Source organism: Catharus ustulatus, chromosome 2 (genome assembly GCF_009819885.2).
Source record: "Catharus ustulatus isolate bCatUst1 chromosome 2, bCatUst1.pri.v2, whole genome shotgun sequence".
In the NCBI taxonomy this organism is placed as follows: domain Eukaryota; kingdom Metazoa; phylum Chordata; class Aves; order Passeriformes; family Turdidae; genus Catharus; species Catharus ustulatus.
The window spans coordinates 81,032,157-81,057,221 of NC_046222.1; the positions used below are offsets into that span (position 1 = coordinate 81,032,157).

The 25,065-nt window shown below is 35.9% G+C and overlaps 1 protein-coding gene across 3 annotated transcripts in view; it reads left to right on the forward strand.

Annotated features, from left to right (window-relative positions):
• GPC5 (glypican 5) overlaps positions 1-25,065 on the forward strand; it is a 620,023-nt gene that overhangs the window by 342,554 nt on the left and 252,404 nt on the right. The window contains exon 8 of one of the 3 annotated variants that reach the window (XM_033051492.1): positions 1,700-1,826. The exons of the other annotated variants lie outside the window; for them this stretch is intronic. Coding sequence (XP_032907383.1) covers positions 1,700-1,722 — 23 coding nt within the window. The 3' untranslated portion in view covers positions 1,723-1,826. Of the gene's footprint in view, positions 1-1,699; positions 1,827-25,065 lie in introns of those variants that run through there. 3 annotated transcript variants of the gene reach the window in all.

Genomic DNA, 25,065 nt, shown 5'->3' on the forward strand with positions numbered 1-25,065 from the left:
GATGCTTTATAATAAATGTAAGACAATGCCTTCTTAACATGAACCAAATCCATACTGACCAGGAATGTATTTTTTAAGAAAAGGCAAAGACTGAAAAAAGTGGCCTTTTCTGTGCTTTAAAATAGTATGAATCCTCCAGGGCCATATGCTGTCTGATGAAACTATATAAGAGAAAAATGATGAAAAAATAGATAAAAGATTTTATTCTGTTTTGCTAGCTGATTATTGAAAGGAAAGTTTATTATGCTTTTAGCATCTACTAAGGTTCCTGTATCATAGTTATCCTCACAGGTTCAACAATAACCTTAAGTAACATGGCATACTCTGTCACATTATGTTTGTTTTTCCCTTCTCTCCTCATGGATGAACTATGTGCGTACACTGGAATTTTTAATTCTGTGCAAGCCAAGGCCAAAGAATTGTGTCTCACATCTGAAGTGTGAGAAGCTCTGTTTCTGATGCCCTTTATCCAGCTTGGCTAAGGATGTCAGTAAGACTGATACTACTGAGGGGTCAGACTAGAGCTACTAATTTTCTTCCAACAGCTCTCCCCTGCACAGAATTAAACAAGTTATCTGTTGTGCTGGGGATAGAATCAATTTTCTTCATAGTACAGTGATTTCACGAATACAGGCCGCACCATTTTGACTTAGATTTTGCTCTCAAACCGTAAATGCGGCCAATATACAGGAGCGGCTAATATGTGAATAATTTTCTGACATTTCCACCCCCAGAAGTGGAAACCGAGGTGCCGAGTCGAGCAACTTGCCAGTAAAAGCCGGCATTTTGTGATTGTTACAAACTGATACTTTGTTGTACCGCGGGTGGAGCTGGCTCCCTGTAGGCAGCACCACGGGGGACAGGGAGAGAGGCGGGAGAGGTCTCTCCTTCCCTCCTCTGCCGCAGCCCGGGGAAGAGACGGGGGGGCCCTGTGCTGCCATCCCCACGGCCTGGGGGGAAGGCAGGGGCTACGTGCTGCCATCCCCGCAGCCCGTGGGGTAAGCGGGGGGCTCCTGCCCCCGCCTGCCGCGGCAGGAGCAGGAAGGCTCCGTCCCGGCCCGCCGCCGCCGCGGCAGGAGCGGGGAAACTATGTCCCCGCCCGCCACAGCAGGAGCAGGAGCAGGGAAACTCCGTCCCCGCCCACCACGGCAGGAGCAGGCAGGCTCCGTCCTGGCCCACCGCCGCCGCAGCAGGAGCGGAGAAACTCTGTCCCCGCCCGCCACCGCTGCCGTGGGAGGGGGGGGCGCTCCGTCCCTGCCTGCCACCGCAGGGCAGCGCCAGGCTGGGGTGACCAAGCCCAGTGGCAGCGGCGGCCGGCCCCGAGCGGCCCCGCCGAGCGGCAGCGCCGGGCTGGGCCACCTGGCCCCATCAGCAGCCCCCAGCGGGCCGAGCCTGCACAGCCTTAGCTCAGCCAGTAAACCCCGCCCTGCCGCGGCTCTGTTACTAATTGGCAACTTTGTTGCACGCGGGTCCTCGCTGCGAATGACAGAGCGGCTTATATTCAGGTGCGGCTTATTTATGGACAAAAACCGAAGTGTTTGCCAACACCCAGAGATGCGGCTTATACTCAGTGCGGCTTGTATTCATGAATTTACTGTACTTTATAAGGCGCTCTGTTTCGGATTTGTGACCAAACCTACATTAATAGCACAGCAATGTATTAGCTATCAAGAATCAAGTAGTTTCCTTCTTCTCACAGTGTCCCATCACCCCAGGGGCTGAGGATGCACAGGGGAGGAGCCACAGCTGGAACAGCTGGTACCAAGTGACCAAAGGATATCCCACACAGTTATGGCACTATGCAGAGCAGTGAAAGCTGTGGAGGGGGAAAGAAGCAGGAAGAGGGGATAGGGCATTCAGTGTGATGGTGTTGCGTGGAATCCTGCTTTCCTGGAGATGGCTGAACACCACCTGCCCATGGGAAGTGGTGAATGAGTTCCTTGTTTTGCTTTGCATGTGTCCATGGCTTTCCTATTTTCTATTACATTGTCTTTATCTCAATCCACGAGATGTCTCACTATTACCCTTACAATTCTCTCCATTGTCCCACTGGGGAGGGGTGGGCTAGGATCTATGTGGAGCTGTGTCTGCTCGCCAGGGTTAGACCACACACCTGTAAAAAAATGTGTCTATTTATATCTATCTATATCTATCTATATCTATATCTATATCTATATCTATATCTATATCTATATCTATATCTATATCTATATCTATATCTATATCTATATCTATATCATCTATATCTGTTTCTATATCTATATCATCTATATAATCTATATTTATATCTATAGTTAATTTGAAAGTGTGAAGACTGATAGGAATGAATGCATGGATTGTAACTTTGTTCTGTGTTGTCAGTAAAGAGAATGTTTCAAGGGAATTGTGCTTAGTGCACAATTCTCAGGTGAAAATAAAATTATACCTGTCCACAATGTATGTATGCAGTGCTTCAAATAAAAAAGTTTGAGCAATACTAAACCTGCTATATATCACCTCTTCACATTACTCTGTAAAGCTCAGTATACAGTTTAATATCAAAAGAGAATATACCTATATACTTTAAACTCCTGCATAGCATAAAAGTGATTAGAGAAAAACCTACATTCAGATCAGATCATTAGAAATGGGAAAAATGGAAAAGAGGAAGTACTATGGCCACACTAAGCTATTTCAGAGAAATGACGTTCCTGCCAGTTAATTTCCTATTCAAAGCCAAACCCAACCAAATCCCTCAAATGCAGTGTAGTATGCCATTGTCTAACATACATAATTAAATAAATACAGTCTTGAATAATATATTTTAGATTTATTTTTATCTTTTCGGATAAGATCTGTAGAGATTTTCACATTTTCCCTTCCAAAGTGTTAACATTCATTGCCTGCAAATTAAGAGCTGATCTTTCCTTGGTGAATAATTGAAATTAAAATGTCTGCAAAGGAAAATGCAGAAAAAGATCTTAAATTAGTAAGTGGTGGATTTTTTAAAATCAAATCAACATACATCTTTTCTTTTAGTGACATTTATAAGCCATAATTGAGTTTTAGGAGAATGATATATTATCTCTTCACATCTGAGTCTTAGCAGGTATTTTTTAGAGTAGGCTGTAAGCCCTTTTCAGATACAAAATGGTCTAACTTGTTTTGAATTTAGACTAATTTCAGAAACATCCTTCCTCTGGCACATCATCTTTTATAAGTTTAGAAGAATTCTTCCAGGTAGATCTGCTACCAATGAGGAATGACTCCAAAGAAGAGAAATTTTGGCTTTTTAGGAGGAATCTTTGCTTTTTCTAGAGAATGCAATAACTTTTCATTTTCTCGTCTCTAAGCCTTTCCTGTTTTATTTATTGTTTTATTTGTTTGGGCTTTTTCTGTCCATTTATGTAACACAGAATGTGCAACAACTCACTCGTACAAGTGTTTCAATGTTGTGAAAAACATCCTAGTCAGAATAGAGGCTTTTTCTACTAGTAAATCACTTTATGGATCTCACCATCTCACCTGTAATTCCAGTATTGATGTTGGTTCTTCAGAGACTACTGTGCATGAGCACATGAATACATCCAAACTTGAAATTAAATAATGTACATCCTTCTCTGTTACCCCTTTTTTTTATTTCAAGTACAGTAAAACAGTGCCAGCCTTGTACTCTCATGGTATTAAATCACATTTCCTACTTTAAACTTCTATAAATCACCTAATTCGTCCCTTATTTTACTCTGCCTTATCCGTAATAAATAGCTGTCTTTTTTCCAGGCTTTTACTCCTATATCTTCCTTTTCTGTAGTATCCTTTTCTATATTCCAGATTGCTCTTGAAAAAATAGCCCTTATTCTTAAACTCAATTGAAAGACTTCTCCTGAATCTCTTCCCATTTATTTTATCTTGGATTCATGGTGACTGTTGTGCTTTTGGCATTTGGCATTTATTTCATTAAAGCATGTCGATTTGGAGAATCACAAGAAGGAAGTGAGCCTTTAATAATTAATCAGAACTAACATCTAAAGGAATAGAATCACTGCTATAAAACACCTTGTCTTCAAATTTATGTGATTAGATAAATTAAATTTCATATATTTTTATTATTCTTAAAGGCACATATAGTGAACTTCGGTAACAGTACTTTACTTTTGTAATTTCTGAAAAGTTAATGTAGAGCATTGTTGTACCTGCCTATATGCTGCATAACTAAAACATAGGAAGGCCCTCCACAAAATCTATTTGGTAATAAATATTAAGTGAGTGTAAATAAGCCTTTTTCCCTATACCAGAATTTAGGATTAATACCTTGAATATTTAAAAATTGTGTGATTGAATACATATATTTGTGGTGGTATAATCATCTTGTCCATCACCAAACCTAAAGAGCAGTAGACAGATCAGTTTGAGGGCAACAGAAATCTCCAAAATGTAAGCAATGAAGTGTATTCCAACATAGTTCTATCCTTACAGAACTCTTTAAACCTATCCATATCCCAGAGAAAGGTCTTCACACAAATGAAGTTATTGAAGTCCTGAATTAAATCTCAGTGTACAGAGTGCCACTAGCATGCTTTTTTCTGAAATATCAAATTCCAGAGAGAAAAAATACATAGAGTAACAACTCAATCAAGAAGTATTAAAAAATATATTTTTACAATGAAACAATTACATGAGTGTGGATAATCTGAAAGGATGTGTTTATATTTATATGGATATTAAATATATTATTTGAAAAGAAACATCCTTTATTTTCAAAACTGTAATCAAACTTAATAGTCCTATTTTACTTTATAACTTGAAGAGCATTATAAATTCAATCTTTATTTATTTCTCTTTCTGACTTCTTCTAAGGTTGCTATGATCTCATATAATTAAAATATGAATGAAATGGAGCATTTGCTATAAAACATTTTGCAGGCTGAAAGGGAAGATCTTAATTTAATAGACTACATTTAATATCCAAAAATTTTCAGCTTGTAAAATTCTTATCTTCTTTCTTTCAATCCTTTAAAAGGGTAAATGAATGGGTTATTCAATCACTGGTGCTATAATTGTCTCAGAATCTATTACAGAGGATTTTTTATTTGCTGCTTAATCTCTGTCAGGATTCTTTTCTAAACCCTTGTCTTTGAACAAACTGGTTACATTTTTTATTATATTTACAAAGGTCTTTAAGCACCATTAACTTGCAAAGAAACCAGAATAATGTAAATATATTTTAAAATCTACTTTCCATGTAAAAGAAATCTTTTTGAATTAAATAAAAATAAATCTGTCCTAGAACAATTTTCTGGCTCTTCAGTAGTTCAGGATTTGCCACTGTATTTCAATAGTCTTAGTGATGTTTTTTGCAGTTTTTAGTTGCTGTCATTTCTACTGATAACAAGTGGGTTGCCAAGAAGCTGAAATAAGAAAAGGTGAGTTTTCTGACTGGATAGTCATGTGGACTTGTATAGACATGTTTAAAGAAATCCGTTTCATATATTGTGATTGCCTTGAACCCTGAACCTTCTTGCCTTCTATTTCCTTTCTGTCCTGTGGGAGAGTGACTGAGAGTCTTGACTGTTACTGAGGTCAGCCTACGACATATACATTATCAGATAGTTACAGCTGTACACACCAGTTATCAATGCTACAGAATATCTAAACCCTATTCCAATGAAATTTCCATTAATATGTTCTATTCTTCTATGTAGCTTGTGTGTCACTTGTCCCACAAGAAAAATTCTGACATGCTTTGAACGATACATATGACTAGTTTTTGTTTATTGTTTTTGGTTGGTTTGGCACTTTTTTTTGTCAAAGAAGTTGATGTTGGTGAAAACTACCTACTTGCAAAGCACTGTCTACTGGTTGAGTAATGACAGCTAATAATAACCTATGCTTTTCCACCAAAGGAAATTATCATATTTAAAAAATAATGACTATAATAACTTGGATGCAGTGCATTACATAACTATGCAGATAAAAATACAGTCTTTCTTTTTAAAAAAAACCCTATGTATTTACTTTATCAAACTCTGATAGTGGGGATGGTGGCCAAGTTTTCATTGCTAACATCTGAGAAGTCCTTCAGGAACTCAGTGTTTATGTAAATTTTCTTAGCAACACTGGAGAGCTAAATCTCAATTACATTCATGAGGAAAATTCAAAGAACATAAGTAAACAGATGGAAAATTATTAATATCTCGAGACTGTTTAATGTAGTGTAATAATGGTTCCATGTATTTTTTTCATACTTTTGATATAATTTTTTATTTCTAGTCTCCCGCATAAACATGTATGTTTTCTGTCTGTTCCAGTAAGAACAATTCTTAACAGAACCTAATAAATACGCTCTGTTCCATTTTTAATCCTGGACAATTCCAGTCCCTGCTCAGAACTCAAAGTACAGTAATTTCACGATTATAAGCTGCACCATTTTAACTAAAATTTTGGTCCAAATCCGAAGTGCGGCTTACAATCAGGTGCGGCTTATATATTGATGAACCTGAAGTGCGAGCCCGCATGGTACTGAGCCGATCCGAGCCCGCACAGCCCCGAGCTGAGCCAGTAAACCCCGTGATCCCGCGATTCTATTACTAAGTGGCAACTTTGTGAAAGTTGCACGTTGATCCTTGCTGCGAATGAAAGTGCGGCTTACAATCCGGTGCGGCTTGTATATGAAGGAAAAATGAAATGTTGCTGACACCCCGGAAGCGCGGCTTATAATCGGTGCGGCTTGTAATCGTGAAATTACTGTACTCACATAACTGACTACAAAAGACATTTCTAACTTAAGCAGGAAACAGTCTTTGCTTCTTTGCAAGGATAAACTAGGTATTAGTATTACAAACGTAGAAGAATGCTTTACAACCTCTAAGGGACTCCTACAGATTTGACCAGTCAATTATCTGCACACTTTTAACTGTCTCAGAAAAGAAAACAGCTGTCTCCTCTTAAGAATGACGATGCTCAATAGAGGCTGTGGAAAGAAACACGCCTTCCATGAATAACAGGAATTAATTGAACTATGAAAGTAATAAACTCTTAAAATGAGGTTGTTTTCCCACAGTATTTCATTTATTGTCATGCATTTTTAACTAAATTTTTGTTGAATATAAATCTTAGCCTCTGATGAAATCTTTACTTACATAGACATGAAATTACAGCATCTCAAAAATGTTTGCATTAAGTTTTGCAAAGCAGCAATATGTAATTTTTCATTTTTGAAATTGGTTTCCTATTAAAATATCTGTTTAAAAGCAAAATATCAGACACTGCTATGAGATTAGGAGACTAAGAACATTCCAAGGTATCAATCAAATTTTAGTCTGATTTCTTTAGCCTTTGCTCTGTGACCAGCAATTGGACTCTGTTTAGAATCAGAATGGTTCTTTTGGACAGAAGCTTTATTTTTGTTGCATTTGCTAAGGTTTTCAACATTGTCTCTCTGGATGGGTGCTACTCACTCTTTCATAAGTCTTGGCGCTTTGCTCAAGTATTCTGTTTTAAAGTGAGGCACTACTGTCTTCTCTCTGGTGAACAGGAATGGCCTGAAACTGTGTCAGGGGAGATTTAGGTTGGATATTAGAAAAAGATTGTTCACCCAGAGGGTGGCTGGGCGTTGGAGCAGGCTTCCCAGGGAAGTAGTCACAGCACCAACCTGTCTGAGTTCAAGAAGAATTTGAGCAATGCTGTCAGGCACATGGTGTGACTCTTGGGGCTGTTCTATTCTGAGCCAGGAGCTGGACTTCAATGACCCTTTTGAAACTCTTCCAACTTGGAATATTTTATGATTCTAATATAAGTGTCAGTTCAAGGGGATTGAAATGTCCATTCTTTCCAGTAGTGGCCTATAGTAGATATAACTGTTCATAGAAGCACTAGTGCTCTGTAGGAAAGTGAAGTAACAATATGGAGCACTTTAGCTTGTTGTCTCTTTAGTGCAGTGTATCATCTTCTGTATTCCTCTTTTAGGATTAGTTCTGTTCTGGAGCTTCTCATTCTGTCTTGACCCAGCTATGCTTTGCAATGATACTGTGAACCACTTTAATGTGCTTGTGTCTTGCTTCGGTACTCCAGCTGCACTCCAGCAGCATTGGTCTCTCCATGTTAATTCTTTTCATTTTGTAGCCAAGTGCACCTGCTGCCAAGAGCTCTCATAACTGTCTTGTTGTGCTGTCATCTTTCCTACTACTTGTATTGACTGCTGTAACTCTTCAGTAGAGAAGGGAATATTTAATGCTAGAGTACTCTGACACTTCTGAACAATGATCTGAGGCCCAGCACAGATCAGAGGGTTACTGTAATAGATTTTGTTTGCTCTTTTCAGAGTTACATTTAAGCACTGAACAACAAAGTGAGCTATTTTATTTGCATTTAGTTTCTATCATCTACATACTGTAATGTTAATAATGGTAAGTAGTCAGACAGCAATAAGATTTCTTTCAGCCCCAAATCCATTTGCTGTAATCAGAGAAGATAATTTAGGGTGAAGTAGTGATCATTAATCTAGGATTTCTAAACTGTCTAAAGAGCTCCAACTGCTGTGAGAAAATGGAAGAGTTCTTTTGCTGGAGCAGTTCTTTTGCTGCAGAAGCTCTGCTGAGATGAAAAATGTGGCAATTTCCCTTATTTGGATAATACTAAACACATAGCCCTGCTGATTCCTTGTGGAGATGTGCCCTGTACTCAGTATGGTTGCTTTGTATTGCTCCCAGGCTCAATACTTTACAAAGCTGCATGTCTCCTATCCCTTACAAATTGTGTCATTAGATTATTTTTTAAGGCTATTTTTCTCTTTCTGGAATTATTTGTGAGTTGATTTACATACTATCAGATGCAGGTAGATACTGTGCTGTGAAGAGACTGACCTTTGGCAATGTATAACACAAATGGTGAAAATTAAATTACCTTTTTCTTTCTCAGTCTTATAAATCTAATGCTATTAGTACCTAAAGAAATGACATCCACTAAAAAAAATATGACTTTTATCCTGCTAGTGTCCTTTTAACTTTGTATTTTGCAAAAATTTTTTTTTCTGTATTCATGGCAGAAATAAGTCTTGTGACCTTTCTTTTGAGTGATTTTTTTTTTTCAGTGAGTTTAATGAAGTAATTCAAATACAAACTTATAAAATAGTCTGAAAATAAGAATTGCTCCAAGCAATGCCCCCTCCTCAATATTTGTGAGGTGCTTGCAACAGTCCTGGCTGTTATACAATGAATAAATAAACTGAAAGGAGCCAGTTTATAGTTGTGAAGCCCCATATTTCTTCGGGGACAGTGCAATGTAAATGTTGTTGAGGATGCAATGACTGTTGCAATACGACATCCCAATAGAAATCAGTGTCCTCCTTACAGAATATGGGACTTACAGCTGTGGGGAAACACCTTGGAATTGATAGCACAGCCTGCAGCAGTCACAGGTCTGTGGTAGCATATGTTTAAATAAAACCCACAGAGTCACTGAACTTTTATGCTAACAGCACCACAAAGGTGCATCACTTTGAAAGAAACTCCCTGGTGCAAGTGTTCACAGCAGAGAAATTACAGTGCCTTTTGCTTTGGCAACTTGTGTTCTTTGCAACAGAAGAGGTCTCTTTACAGAAACTTTAGGGGAAGACAAATAGAACTAGATCCTTTATCTTCCCTCCTGCCCAATGGAAGCCTTCTAGTGAAGTTAAAGCATCCACTCCTTGGACTCACTGAATGTTTCAGGCTATATTTAACTCCTTTTAAGGCAATTATACACTTTATTTATGTTGAATTCTCATCTGTGTTATGGTATATGGTACAGTTTTTCTGCCATATAGGTTGAAGTTTTAGCAGCTCTGTGAGGATCAATTAATTCTGAGAAACCATTATTCCTTCTGTGAAGCATGACATCTTTATCTCTACCTTTTATTATTACATAATAATAGTATTATTATTCTCCTTTTAAAAATGGTTGATATGAAAGGGACTTAAAGCTCTTCTGATCAACCATTTTAAAAAATACCCTTTGCACACATGGACATGTTTTTAAAGACTAAAAGTCGCTGCAGATTTGCTGACACAAAGTTGTGGACGTGTTTAGAAGACTATGGATAATTTAAAATACTTCTGACAATTTTGAAATAGCATCAATCTGTCATGATGAACCTATTTTTATTTAAAACCAGGACAACCATAAAAAGGCACACTGAATATGTATTCATTTGATTCCAAAGTGTAAGATTTTTTTTGACTACCACACTTATCTAAAATCCTTTTCTTTCAAAATACGACACTGAATGAACATATTTTTCTTGATAGTTGAATTACTTTTTGTATGATTTCTCTTTTCCATGCTGAGCTTCAAACTGAACAACATGTTTGCCATAGAGTTATGAACCTGTGAAACCAAGGGCTACAGTAAAGCTGCTGATGCAATGTTAACTACAGCAACAATTTAATAGTATTTTATTCACAATGAAAATACTTTGAAATACTTCCTAAGACATTTGTAAAGGTGGCAGACAGAAGACTGTTGGCCAAAATGATGAACTTAATGGTCTTGTATACCGTAGCCATACCTTTGTTTAAATAGTGACCGTGTTTCTATTGTTTCCTGATAATTCTTTCTGCTAATAGTTAACCTTCTTGTATATTTTGACCATAAGTAAATTGTTATTCTATACAATGAGAATTCTTTGAATCTTTTACATCTGCTTGCTTGGTAAGAATACCACAACATGTATGTTTGTGGTTTTTGCCTTTATGGAACATGAGAAAAAAAAATTACTGATGATAACTTGAATAACCTAAGGCATATTGTTATGTTAATTGATTTTGTCCTGATCCAAAATAGCTATTCTAAAGGCAAGTTAAACTAACATTAGAGAGGGTAAAAAAATGAGAACAGTGTCAGAACAGTTCTGGAGGGAACTGTGTGGTCAGTAAGGTGTTAGAGTAGGGGAAGCAAAGGAAAATGAAGAGAAATGAACCATGATGAATGGGAGATTTTGGATACTCTATTAATCAGTCTTGGAAGTATAATCAGAACTAATGTCCTTTATGCTTTCCCATATATTCCTGAAATCACTGGGTCTGGGAAGCATCTTCTGTGGCAGATGATTTGGGCTTGTTTTGATATATATGATCAATCACAGGACTGATACAAAGAAATACTTCCTTACCGTTTCTCTCTATGTATTTCAGTGTACAGTCCCAGGGACAATAATTATTAAAGTAACACAGAGACATAGGTACGGACAAAAATATACACATAAGATATAATAATTTCAAATATGCTTAGTCACTCTCCTCACAAGTTTTAAATTTTTTTTCCCACAAATTTACATAATTTCTCCAAGATACCTTTTGCCTTTACTCATCCTTGCCATGGCCAGGATTTTAATTTTATTGCTAATATATTATTATGATATATTATTACGTTAAAGTACAATTTGGGCCACTTTTCTTTGTAGTTCATTAAGCCATGCAAAATTGTTTTAGGTGTAGTTTTCTTAATTTCAAAAGAAAAAACATACATGTCAGTGGCATAACTATCAGCTCTTCTCTGTATTTTTACTTCAGAAATAGGTTAATTTGTCTTAAAAGCACTCACCTATTTAACTGGTGTAACAAGCTTTTATCAATGCAATCAGGGCCACCATATGTATAGGCATAATAGGAATAATAGGGGCAAAATGGATCTAGATTAAGGTAAAAATAATCCTGTGCCTATTTTGATGGTTTTCTCCAAAGGAAGTAGAATAAAGTGTTTCTGGTACAAAAAATCGTGCAATTTCTGCATAAATAGCTAAATATATGGGAAGATTGGCTAATGGTTGATGCTACTGTGATCACAGATTCTCAGCCTTGTATGAGTTTCATAAATCCTTTCACCAGATTTTTGATACAGCAAATTTTTCCTTCTTGAGTAGAACAGCTTGAACCAAGACCTTGCCTCTGTGTCTGCCTCATTTGAGCACCTCAGTACTGGGAAACTGAACTGAAAAATGTCAGTATCACCTATTGGGCAGGCTTGAGAGAAGAGTAGATTTTTTTGTGGTGAAATGGTTCCTCACGAGAGGATGAGAGAATTGCATGTCTTGGGGATGTGGGAGGAGGTGAAATGACTCCTGAGAACAGGGCTGCCTGGGGAAAGAACTCCCACGGCCTGGGGCTGGCTAGTAAATCTGAAACCTCTCATAGCCAATGACATCTCACTTGCCTGAGCAAGGCTTAACCTAAAACAGGAAGCACAATCAGTAGAACCTACATGGGATGGCAGGGCTCTTAGGAGATGCAAAAAATAAACAAGCAAGAGAAACAACCGGAGAAAAATGGGTACCAGAGACAAAGGTCTAGAGAAAGAACGTAAATGATGAGCACTGAGAATAAAACTGATAAATGCAAAGGCTGTCAAAAGAAAGGAACCAGTCTCTAAAGATGGTCAGAGATCCAAGAAGGTGAAAATTTAATTTGCATTATGAAAAAAATGCTTTGACTGTTTGAAACCATAGTTTCTACATGCTGATGAGGAAATTGTGAACTCAAGATTGTGTGTTTATGATAAAGATTGATTTGCATGCCTTGGCAGTGGTCCTGAACACATACCAGGTGGCATACACTTGTGGTTATTACAACTGGATGATGCCCAACTTTTGGGCTTTTCTGAACCCTTTTATTCTTATGCAAGCAGAAATTACTTCATCCATTATCTTATATACTTCTATTATAGAAATCTCCTTCAGTTAAATGCATATATTTTGATTTTGCTTTAAAAAAACCCAACCAAACAAAAACTAAGCTGGTCCAGTGTGAATTAAGGAAATTGAAGCAAAACTGAAAGTGATTTGATGTTAACTTTTCCTACTTAGGTAACTTCATGCTTCTTCAATGTCATTGCATTTATTCAAGAAACACCTGCCCTTAAGCATGACAGTCTCCTTGTTCCTCACAGCTACAGATTCCACTTCTCCAACTGAAACACTAATCTTAAAGAAATTAGGATTTTAGTTAAAAGTTAGAAGAAACTGGGCTTGAGATAGTTACCTGAAACTTAAATAATTGATTTCCTGTCAATTTATGTTTGCTTAGCTGTGCTTGCAATAGGAAAGGATGAAACTAGTAGTTAGGTCCAAAGGACACAAACAATTGCTACCAGAAACTCATTCTTTGCAAAACTGGAGTTGTCCCAAAAGCCATTTGTATTCTCATTAATAGAAAAGGTCAGGGCTAAGAAGACTCACCTTACTTCCTCCTTTTAAGACCCCTCCCCACAAAAAACGACCCCAGACTTAATTCAAGAAGCCAACCACACATGCTTAATAGCTATTCAAGCTAATTACCATATGAAGCAGGGGATGGGAGAAGCTGTTTTTATGAATATGTATTTGTTTGAATCTTTTGTCAATAAATAGACTCTGTGACCACCTGTAATTTGGCAGTGCATATTAGGGGGCTACCCCACGCTGCTGCCCAGCGCTGAATAAACATACCCTTTCTAACTTTAAATTTTTAAAGAGTCTTTTGTCCGTCACAGTTGAGTATTGGTATTAGACCAATACTCATATTTTGGTAAATCACAATCACATCACAGGACCAAATGATACAACATCATCTCACATTTAAAAGTGGACTAGTATTTCTTATGGATTATGTTTTACATGTTACTGTAGAGACCTGTAAGAGTCTCAAACATTAATCGTCTAATTTAAACAGCAACAACAAAAACCCCAAACCAAAACAAAAGCAATAACAAATGAAAAGTGAGTAATAGAAGACAAGACTAAGATAACTTTAAGTCACTTAGATTCTTGCCATTGGCAGACATCTCAGTTTGCAAGTTGTGTCTTTTCTGTGTCTTTTAATTATGTGAACGAACTCAGGATGACCTACAATTTTGTAGATTATTTATAGCTTCAGAGGTCTCCTGAGTGCTTTTGATGCTCACTTACTGTGCTTCATTTATTTTCATAAAAAAAAGTCTTATAGAAAACATTTTTAATAGTTTTTGAATACTGCAACATTTTGGTAAGACAACGTACAGCAGAAGCAGATATGATAAAAGGATAATATTTACTTGATGGGGTATCAAATATTGCATTTGCAATTTCTCAGTGGCATTGTATTAGGCAAATACACTTTGTTCAGTGTCTCAAATGTCTCATTTTCAGTGTACAATGGGGAGTTATATTTTCTTTTCATGAAATAAATCACTTTATAATTTCTCAGTCTCTACATTTTCCCATCCCATAGGCCATAGTTTTGTGTTCTCCTGTCTCTCTCTCCATCCCAAAACCAAAAAGAACCAAAAACCCCAAATGAAAACAAGCAATGAAAAAACCCCAACCCTTCTGTAAATGGGTTTATTTTATGAGCTGATAAATTTATTATATTCAAGTAATAGAAATAATTATTCTTTCTCAGATTTAAAAAAAAGTTAAACAGCAATACCTTTTTCAAAGACCATGTTGAAAGTGACAAATTTGACACAACTAAAATATGTAGTTCCATGACATCCTGTCTGTCCTCATATCAGTTTAGAAATGTTTCTTAAAGGATATATTAAATGATAAACCCCATTTGGCTTTAATAATTTTAGTAGTATAATTCCCACTCCTTCTCTTCAGGGATCATATCATAGCACAGGAAATCTCCTAGGACCTAATTCTGCCAGTCTTACCCTGAACAGTAATTTAATCCACCATAATCCCATGGAAATAATTTTAGGGATTTGTAGAGGAAAATGCTAGTCAAAAAGAAAAATCTGTCCTGTACAAACAAGTTGTGATTGCTGTTTTTAATTTTCTAAGACAATTTTACTTCTAATTTGTACTCTTAATTCACAATGTGTTGTGGGAAGAAGAGGAAGACAGTTTATTAATTTCGATTATTTGCAAATCTCCATGATTTTCTCTTTTGAAAATCATAGGTAATCAGGGAGATGTAGCAATTTCTCTTATAAAGCACTGCTCTTCCCTGCTTATTGATTGTCCAAACATTTTACTTCTCTGATTCAGGTTTATTTTTCTATGTGCGGAAATCTGAAGGAAAAAAGATTATCTCAGTAATTTCCAAAATAGAAAAAAAGGGAATTTTTTCCCACTTATTGTTCCATAAAAAAGTCTGTGAAGAATTTCCACAATTTGAAGCAGTTCATGTGTTGATTATCAGCAAATTGTGTGTGTGTCTACCCATCCAGATCTGACCTGTGTGAAACACTAAACGCTTAAAACCTATTGACTCCCTAAGCAGTAAATTTCAACACAGTAGCATGATTTTCCTGGTGGTGTACTGTTAATATGTATGTAAGTGCAAAGCTAATTCTCTGCACAGAGCATGGTGCAACTTGAGTAGAAATACTTGGTTTCTTTTCTAGGAGAATACTTGTTGGATTTGAAGCAGAAGACCAGAACAGGAGAGGAGATAAGACAATTATACTTGCATTTCTCAGTTTTACTACTCATTGAATGCTCATCTTATTTCATTTGACAAAGTAGGCAAGATACAGTCTCCCATTTTTTAAATGTTGCAGAGGCATTTCTCATTTTTTTTACCCACACTACTGATGTGAAGATAATAATTCAGAATACTTTAGAGTATCTGTTGATTATATTCCTTTTCAAAGCCAAATAAACCTCATTGACAAAATTATGCTTTCTAGTAAAGTTTCTAGTTTTGGAACATTAGTATACTTACCTATAATGTATAGAAAAGAACATATCCTCAAGTCATGATCCTATTTCATCAGGGGCCTTTCAGGAGGAAACAAATGTGTTAAATGCTCATTTAATTCTGCTGACATTTCTGATATTTTGCTTCCAAAACACAGACAATCTACTTCTTTCAGGCTTGACTCCTTGCTCCTAGTTTTGCTGAATACAGTGTGTAATTACTTTTAAATTACTACAGTGATTTCCTTCAAGAACTCCTGGTGGATGATACCTCATAATTTTCTGTCCCTGTAGGGATGGATAAATATGAGGTGTTCCCCTGTAGGGGACATTTGGGCAGAATTACACTTCACCTACATATGCATTCCTGTTCTGCACTACTCCAATATAAGCTTTTTCCCAGATGCCCCCATAGAATTCAATATCTCTGCCCATCTTAAATACTGAGCAGAGATTTTGTGTTTCCTTAAATAGAAAAATTGCTTGGAAACAATAGGTATTTGCATTTTCAATAACTATTTCATTTTAATTTTGCTTGAATATCTAGTCCATCATAACATAATCTCCCATTTCAGAGGCTTTCTTGTCAAAGCTTTAACAGCCATGAATCAAATATAACACTATTTCCTCACACAAATAACTGAAGTCATCAGTGGAAGAGAAAGCAGCAGAATGAAAAGAAAGATTGGAAAGACAGCAAGATAGAAGATTAAAAATAACCATGGAAAACAGCATAGCTACCCGTGACAATTAATAGAATGGAGCTTGGAATCTGACCTTCTCATTCCACAAAATTAAGAGAGATTGGCAAGAATTTTTAGCTGCAGAACTGGAAAAATGTAAGTTAGATGTGATCCTGTGCTTTTATATTGAAAGAGTGCTAAAGCACAGAAATGCTGGCCTTACCTGTCTTTTTCCTTGCTATGAACTGTATTTTTCCATTTCATCATTTCCAGCCATAGGACCTTCAAAATAGCTTTTCATTAAATTAAATCAATTTAAATTAGATCATGTGCGTTCTTTTCAGGAAATTTATTTAATTATACATGGTTTTAAAATATAAATTACTCATAGCCCATATTTTAAAGAAGTAACTGGAATTAACTAGAGATTGATTATTGCATATTCCTATTTTCTCTCCCAGGAAATCCAGAATTCAGGTGTATCCTGCAGCCTTCCCCCAAACACAGGGAGATGGAAAATTAACTCACTTATTTGTTGATAAAACTGGATTAAATAAGAAGGGAAAAAAAAGGTTTCTGAATTACTTATCTTGGGCCCAGAAAATAACCTGTTTGACTGCTGTCATCCAAATTTAGTTTAATCAAAACTTACCTCTGGAGTGTAGTTCTGTCACAAGCAATAAGGAATGATCTAAGGGTGTAAGAAAGACAAATTTGTACGTAGATGCAAAGTCCTTAATTAGATCTGTTTTTCAAATTATGAGTTACTTTACATGTGGCTGTTATAAAACCTACTGACTTCCGACCTACTGTTTCCAGCATAGCAGTTTCAGATTTGTAGAAGCCAATACATAGCCAGACATTGGTACTAATTGCTTGGTGAGGACAGAAAGTTTCCTTTTTGGGGTCCATCTTAACACAAGCTAGGGAGTCATTGTTTCTGGTGATGAATAGAGCTAAGTTTTATTGGGAGGAGCTATATACGATAAATAAATAATTATCTGTATATTAAAAATAGAAGGTAGGTAAATAAAAAATGCTTACATGATTACTTAATCAATTAAAATGTTCATTAATAGTGGGATTCATTCAGTAATAGGGTGAGCTGTCCCCATGCTGTAAAGAAAATTAAACTATTCCCATTTTTACATACAAAGAATGCCCAGAAGCAAACAAGTTTCAATGTAGTTATTAGCTCCTTCCTGATCCAGTTACTTCCTTTATACTGTATTGTACTTAGAAACAAATTAAAATAATTTAATTGAGATTTTCGAAGTGAAGCATCTGGAAGTTAGGGAATAATAGAAGTGAACCTTAATTTTTGTGTTATGTGCTTGAATGAACTTGAATGGACTAAGATCCTGTGGAAATACTCAAAAAGTAGCAACTTACTACCCTGTGCCACAAGCTTTTGTAATGTCGAATTTCAGGGCAATTTCTTAACACTTACTCCTTCAGGAAAATAGTAAACATTTTCTATGTGTAATTTAAGAGTCTCTTGCCCTATAGACCACATTGCTTTCACATATATAACAGCAATATTACATCTGCCCTTGAAGTACCTTAACTAAACGACTGTGCTGGAAACCGAAGAAGGATGGTCAGAAGAAAGTTTCAGTTTGTCCTAAGTTTCTTTTCCCCTCATCTGAGATTTAAATGATCTCCAGCTTCCCAAAATCCAAATACGAACTTACTGTGACCTATGGCATTTGGAAAGGGCACATTGTTCCTTTTATGCTTTGATATTCTCCCTTTGAGTTTCTAGTTTATTAGGCATAGTTACTATTGTTTTATTGGAAATGCAATTTGAATCTCTGAAATTATGTATTTGGTAGTGCTTGGCATACAAGTATCTTTTTCTATTAGTACAAGGACTGGGGAAAAAAGATGCCAATATAACTGTTTGCATCTTAGAAGAAATTCAAAACATAAGTACAAGATTCGCGGTCAGTGTCCCAAGAAATACTGCAGTAAACGAAGAAAAATGTTACTCCCTTCTTATTTGCTGCTTTCTAGAAAGAACTGGGAAAATGACCTTCGTCATTAGGCTGAAAACGATAGGAAAAAAAGCATCACTTCTAAAAGTGGTATTAAAAAAGAAAAGAAACATTTTTTGATTTAAGTCAAGTCCTGCTGGTAGATATAGCCCTGACAACATTTCTTTAATTTCTCCAGAGTGCTTCTTAAAAGTTGAATTCTTAGTTCATACAAACGGTGAGAATTTTAGATTGTTTCTTGGCTTCATCTTATTTACTGACATTAAATATATGCTTAGAGAAGGTAAGGGCAGCAATGCTGTCACTACACGTCTGTATGTATTTCACTCAGATGTCTAAATTAACAACCCTAATTTATTTCAATTTCAGATTTAACTTGTTATTAACTTGTTTTTTTGGTGTCTTTCAACCTGTGAATCTCTGTTCCACCCCAGTTACCTCTTCCTGCCCCTGCATCAGTTCTCTCAGTTCTCTTCTAGCATAGGCACTTGCGCAGCTGTGCAAAATTCAAGACTGCAAAACTGAATTGCCTGAAATTGCAACCATTCAAATAAACCATTCAAGTACAGTAATTTCACGATTACAAGCTGCACTGAGTGTAAGCTGCATTTCCGGTGTGTCGGCAACGTTGATGTCTTTGTCAATAAAAAAGCCGCACACAATTATTAGCCGCACTTTCGTTCATGGCAAACTTTCACGAAGTCGTCATTTAGTAACAGAATCGCAGGATTTCCGGGGCTTACTGGCAGGTGCTGACCTTGGAAACATTATTTTCAAGTGAAAAAAGACCATAGCTACAGCAGCGTATCCTGCAAGTTTTATTTACAAGCCGAAAAAGACATGAACAATAGTGTGGTCATTTTGCGAGCATTCCCAACGGATCTGCGTTGCCTTTAAACAGCTGCTCAATCGTGCAAGCATGGCCCGGCCCAGCCCAGCCCCTCCCCTGATCTGTGCGAGTACGGCCAGCCACGCAGCTGCACAAGACTGAAAACACTTTAAAAAGTACAGAGAAATAGCACACACTTTTATCAAACTGCCGAGGTAACTCACCCTGATAACAACCCCCACCTCTCAGTAACGCCACCATCCACAGGCAGGCAATAAGCTGTTCTCTGATTGGTTCATCGTCAGAACACCAGGAAACCATGAATTTCAAACCATTTTTGCTCGGGACAGGAGCGGCACAGTACCAGGTAAGGGCAGATATCACATTTTTGTTAATATATTAGCCGCCCCGGACTACTAGTTGCACTTCCAGGTTTCCACCAAAACTTTGGTCAAAATGGTGCGACTTGTAATCGTGAAATTACTGTAATCTTTTCTTCTATACAATCACACAGCTTTTCCAGGTGAACACAGGGTACTTCACCCAGCTAAGCAGAAAAGAGTAAGCTATTCAAATTACCACTGAATTTAAATCTATGTTTTTGTGGCCTGGTGTATATCTAGAATATCTGGATTTCCTAGCATTGTAAAGTCAAAATGTGCCAATAATATTCTAAGTGCTTATTATTAGCTCTAATTTATTATATACCTAATTGATCTTGATATTACTTCTAGATGTTCAGTAAAAATAGTTATTTTTCTACACAGAAATTTTTAATTATTCACTTACTCTGACCATGGTGTTATGTCTAATGCTTAATTTCAGTAGTTAAAAAATAGTGCTTTGTCTTCTTAAACTAAGATCAGCATATTGTTTAGTGTTACATAAACATTTTTAAACTCCCTAAACTGTCTTCTGTTAAATGTTTAGAAAATCCTAGTTTATAAAAACTCTTGTTAGAAGAAGCTATTTTCCACTACATTTCAAGTTTATGACATTATTTATCATTATTGATTTTTAAATTAATTCATCCTAATTAAAAAAGATTTGGTACACTAATTCTTACATTTTCATTAAATGTCAGCACTAAAATTTTCAGTGTCTGGTGTATAGTTTATTCACCACGATAATGGTATGATGTGAATCTTCCTTTTCTGTAAGGATGTTTTTCTGAATTGTCTGTTAAATTGTCTCGCTTCCATTTAATCCATATGCATTGAGAATCTTTAAAACTTATTACTTGTGATTTTTCATGGTACTTCTATACCAATGCAGCCAGCATAACAAATATAATTACCCCTGAGCTTTCAGCATTCTAATTCCTGTACTCTAATTTTATGATTAATAAAAAAAATAAAAGAATAGCATTTTTATGATTTTTTTAGCAATATAGAAATTTATGTCAACAATAAGTATTATGGTATTAAGGTATGAGCAATGATAATAAGGTGTATCTTACCTTCCTCATTCAAGTTTGAACTACCTTGCTGTTATTAACCAACATGACACTGTAAAAAGAAACAAAAATAGTAAAGAAAATATTGCCCTATATACTGGAAAATAAATTGAAATTTTCAGTTCAGAAAGCTAAATGACATTAACAGTTTATCACTATTTACCTGTGAGAATGAGATGAGAATATTTATGAATCCAGACAGAATTGAAGCTGTGTTTTGGTTTATGAATTGTTGCATTCTGAACAGATAAATGTCAGCCAAATCATTGTAAATTTAATTTTGTGGTTAGAAATATCCATTTCAAATGTATATCCTTGTATCTATTTCAATGCTGTATTGAGTAACTTTCTGTAACTTCCAGGATATGAAGGACTTGAAATTAGTACTTAAAGCATTGCAAATAAAAGTGTAGAACAACAGAAAGGAAAACAGGCAAAGAGAAAGTCATTCAGTATGCTTGTTATTATAATTTCAATTTACTTATTACTATAATGATTTAATGTTCGTCCAGTTATACTTCTGTTTGTAAAAAATATTTTAAAACATAGAATGGAGCTCCAGAATTTTCTAGATTGTAGTCTTGACATTGCAGTTGGCCCTATATAATCAGACATCATTCAAAGAATAGCTCCTCATGAAATGGACTTCAGTTTTGCAATAATACATTCTTTTCTGGAGCTTTTTTTGGCAGTATGAAACTGCATCTTTCAAAAACAATCTGCTCTCTGTTGATGCAGCAAGCTAATAAAAGCAAATAAAAGTTCTGTTTATGAAGGCATATGGCAACCCTTATTTTTGTACGATAACAAAACTTGCTATGAGGTTCATATATAAATAAAAACTTAATTTGAGGAAAATATGAACAGTTGAGAAGAAATAAAACATGGAACAGTTTAGATTTATAAAATCTGATAAAATATTATCTATATTGAAAAAGTGAAAATGGGAACAATTTCCCTTCCTCTCTTCATGATTCACATACACCTATGTGTTCCTGAATAAATGAACAGTATATATTTCCTAATAACCACTCACCTATTAATAAACCAGATATGATATGTTGAAATAAGAATTTCTTTTCCATAGCAAAAAAATCTTTCTGCGTATAACAGTTAAATTAGTGAGATATATCAGGACTTGAAACCCTGGAAAATAGAACCTAAATAAGCAAAAGCCAGAAAAAAAGAGGCTGCTGAGATTAAATGCTTCAAAAACCTTAGTACATATTTCCATTCACCTGCGACATGGATATTATTTTATTTAAAGAACAAGCAAAATTGCATAGCGGATTTTGCATATGGCCACCATTAAATGTTATCTTCACTACTACAATTTTATAGTATTTTCTATTCCAGTGCTGCAGGCTGACTTGTTACCAGATGCCAGTGGATATTTAGGCCCTTAGGAGGAGGCAAGACAAATAAGGGAGGCTAGCTCAATTACAGGATTGCAATCTGTATTTAAAGGTTTACTTATTTAGGATAAAAATATGGAAAATTATAGAATTATTAGAAAAGTGGCAGTGAAAAAGAGCATGAAAATAAATGTTCAATGGGTAGAATTTAAAAACAATTTTTCCTCCAAACACTTGCTTTGTTTTAAATACACACCTATTATGGAAGATTACTCTAATTAATTCCATTATAACAGTCAGGTCTGGTGTACAATACTTTGAAAACAAATTCAAGTTTTAGTATTTTTATAGTTGAACAGTACACTGAAGAGAGGGATTTACTCTTATAGCATTAGGCTATTGGTATTGCAAAATGCAGTAAAGGGCATAATGGAAGAAAGAATATCAAGCATATATTTTATCCAACATCTTCTTTGCACATTCATTTTATCTAAGTCAGTTTGTCTATTACTTATTTTAACTGGGATTTTATTATAGCAACTTGAATGGGAGTTTGTTGGGACTACTTGCTCTAAAATCAAAAGGCAAATATTATAATGCAGTGAATTAGAATGCATGGACTGCAAGAAATTGAAAAGAGATTTGTTCTTTGCTTTACAACAGAAGTCATTTCTTTTATACTGGAAAAGGCTGAAGTGGTTCATGTTCTTTGGAGTTTAAAATTCATTGCATTCCTTGTCAATTCAGCTTCACAGTATCCAACTACCAAAGGCAGGCTTGAGTCTGGTGGCAAAACACAAATGGTTTCCTTTTCAGTGTAGCCCCTATCACTCACAGGCTTTTCTAAGTTACCAGATATATGCAGAAAACTGTCAGTTCTAACATCTCCTGGATCTTAATCTTTCTTTTATAACATGAACTTAGAGGCCAACAACTTAACTGAAATTTAATATGAATCATGACTTCGTAACACACATAGTTACAGTGCTTTTGGATAAGTGAGTATGCAAAAGAGAACTGGGCTTTGCCCTGTGCCTACCTATTGCACATCTCTTGGTAAAGTGGTAAGTAATACTGTCATGTTAGTACATGTGACACACTCCAGGTATTTGAAGAATGCTCTCCATACTTGCACAACCATAGTTAAGAATTTGCTTCAGACCTGTAACTGTTACAGGAGCTCTAAAGTAACAGGATGGAGCAAACCATATCCCTGCTCTACTCTTTGGTGCATACTACAATTCCTCACCTTTACCTTAACTATTCTGGTACAGACTCCTTAACTCATACAACTCAGTTCAGACATCTATTGAAGAGTACACTGGACTCTAGCAATCTCTGTTTCTGCCCATGGACTGTACAAAGAACTATCATAGATGTGCAATGTGTCACAGATAATGCAATATGGCATGGTTGCTTGAATTAAGCATTTTCGAAGTGATGACACAAAAAAAAATTAGAACACTCTTCCAATTAAGAAAGCTTTTAATCAGAATTGAGAGAGTAAAAGGAGCAATTTAGACATAAAATCAAGAAAGTAAAGGTTTTAACTCAAATGTTAGCTGAGGGTTATATGTAACTGAGGGGAGGAACCTGAGAGTTATGTACGATACAGACAAGCAGTGACATTGCCAAGTGCCTTGTGATCTAGACTTAAATGGAAACACAAAATGAGTTTGCAGATACACTGTCTTCTTTCTGCCTGAGGGGCAATTTGGGAGGGAAGGACCTATAAGCAAAGAAAGAGCCTGAAAAAAAGGGATAAGAATGTTTTGAGATTCTTGAAGGTAAGAAGAAACAAATTTGAGCAGTCACATTCCAGATCTAACAAAGTCAGTGGCAATATTCCCATTTACTTCATTAGGAGTCAAGATAAACAGAATATGAATAAAGGAAGATTTCTCCAGTTTTGTGATTTTTTCCCTCCTGCATCTTATGTTTACGTACAGTCTGTCTTCCCCAGGGAAGAACTTTAGAAACTTCATACAATAAATAGAGTTCATGTTTCTCTGAAATGCAAGTGCATCAAAGATGAAAGGTTTAAACTTTTCAACACAGCAATCCAGCAATACATAACTGTTGACTAGAGAAAACAAAGTTTTTTCAATGACATATTTTGAGAACAGTGGAAATGTCCTTAACAAACTCAAGTGATCATCTTTGAAAGTCTGTTCTTGAAACAATTCGTGAGCTAATGCTATAATTTACATTGCTGTAACAGCAGATTCAGAGCAAAAAGAGCCTACTGAATGTCAACATCTCTTCATTTATCATGTTTTTGTCTTCAAAAGATGCAATTATTTATTTATTTGCAGTTAAGCATCAATTCATACCTGGAGCACCTAGAGCCAGTAAGAAAATAGAGTGGTTTTTTTACTGGTGCTGTTTACTTCACTCATATCTATAAGACTATATATTTATCATTCAGGCTAGATGTGTCCATGCAGATATATATACCAATATATAGCTATTTTTTTCACTCTACGCAGGTAAAAATGTCTTCTTTTTTTTTTGAAGTTTTTCAACTGTATTGTCTGGAAAAGCCCCAAACCCATAGACTGAAATTTGTCAGCTATTTCCTCCCTTCCTTTCCTTTTCATTGAAAAACACATGAAATATACCAATTGTAGAAGAGGAAGCTCATATGAACAAGCCCTTGGTGATCTGGAATGTGAAGTTTTTTACAAAAGTAATCTGTGAGTTTTAAAAGACAAACACCCCCCCCCCCCCCCCCCCTTATTTAAAAAAAAAATACTGGTATGTAATAATTACAGCATCCTAAAATAGTTTTTTCAGCTGTGGCTATATTAATAATTAAGTATCAGTGACTGATATTTTATCATATAGATAATATAACTTGATTCCTAATGAATCAACATGCTGCTGTTAACTATTGCGTGCCATAAATATCTACATATTTATTAAATATGGAAGTGACCCAAACTTGATTAGATGCATTCCATTTTGTTTAGGAAAAATTGATTTTAAAATACACTTGGAAAAGGGCACAACAACATAGCTTTCAGTGGCTTCTCACATCTATAAACCAGCTGACTTACTTGAAGTAGAGCTTTGTGAAGTGAGGAGTCATGCTGAGGAGGGGAATTGATTTCAAGATCTTAAGCAATATCT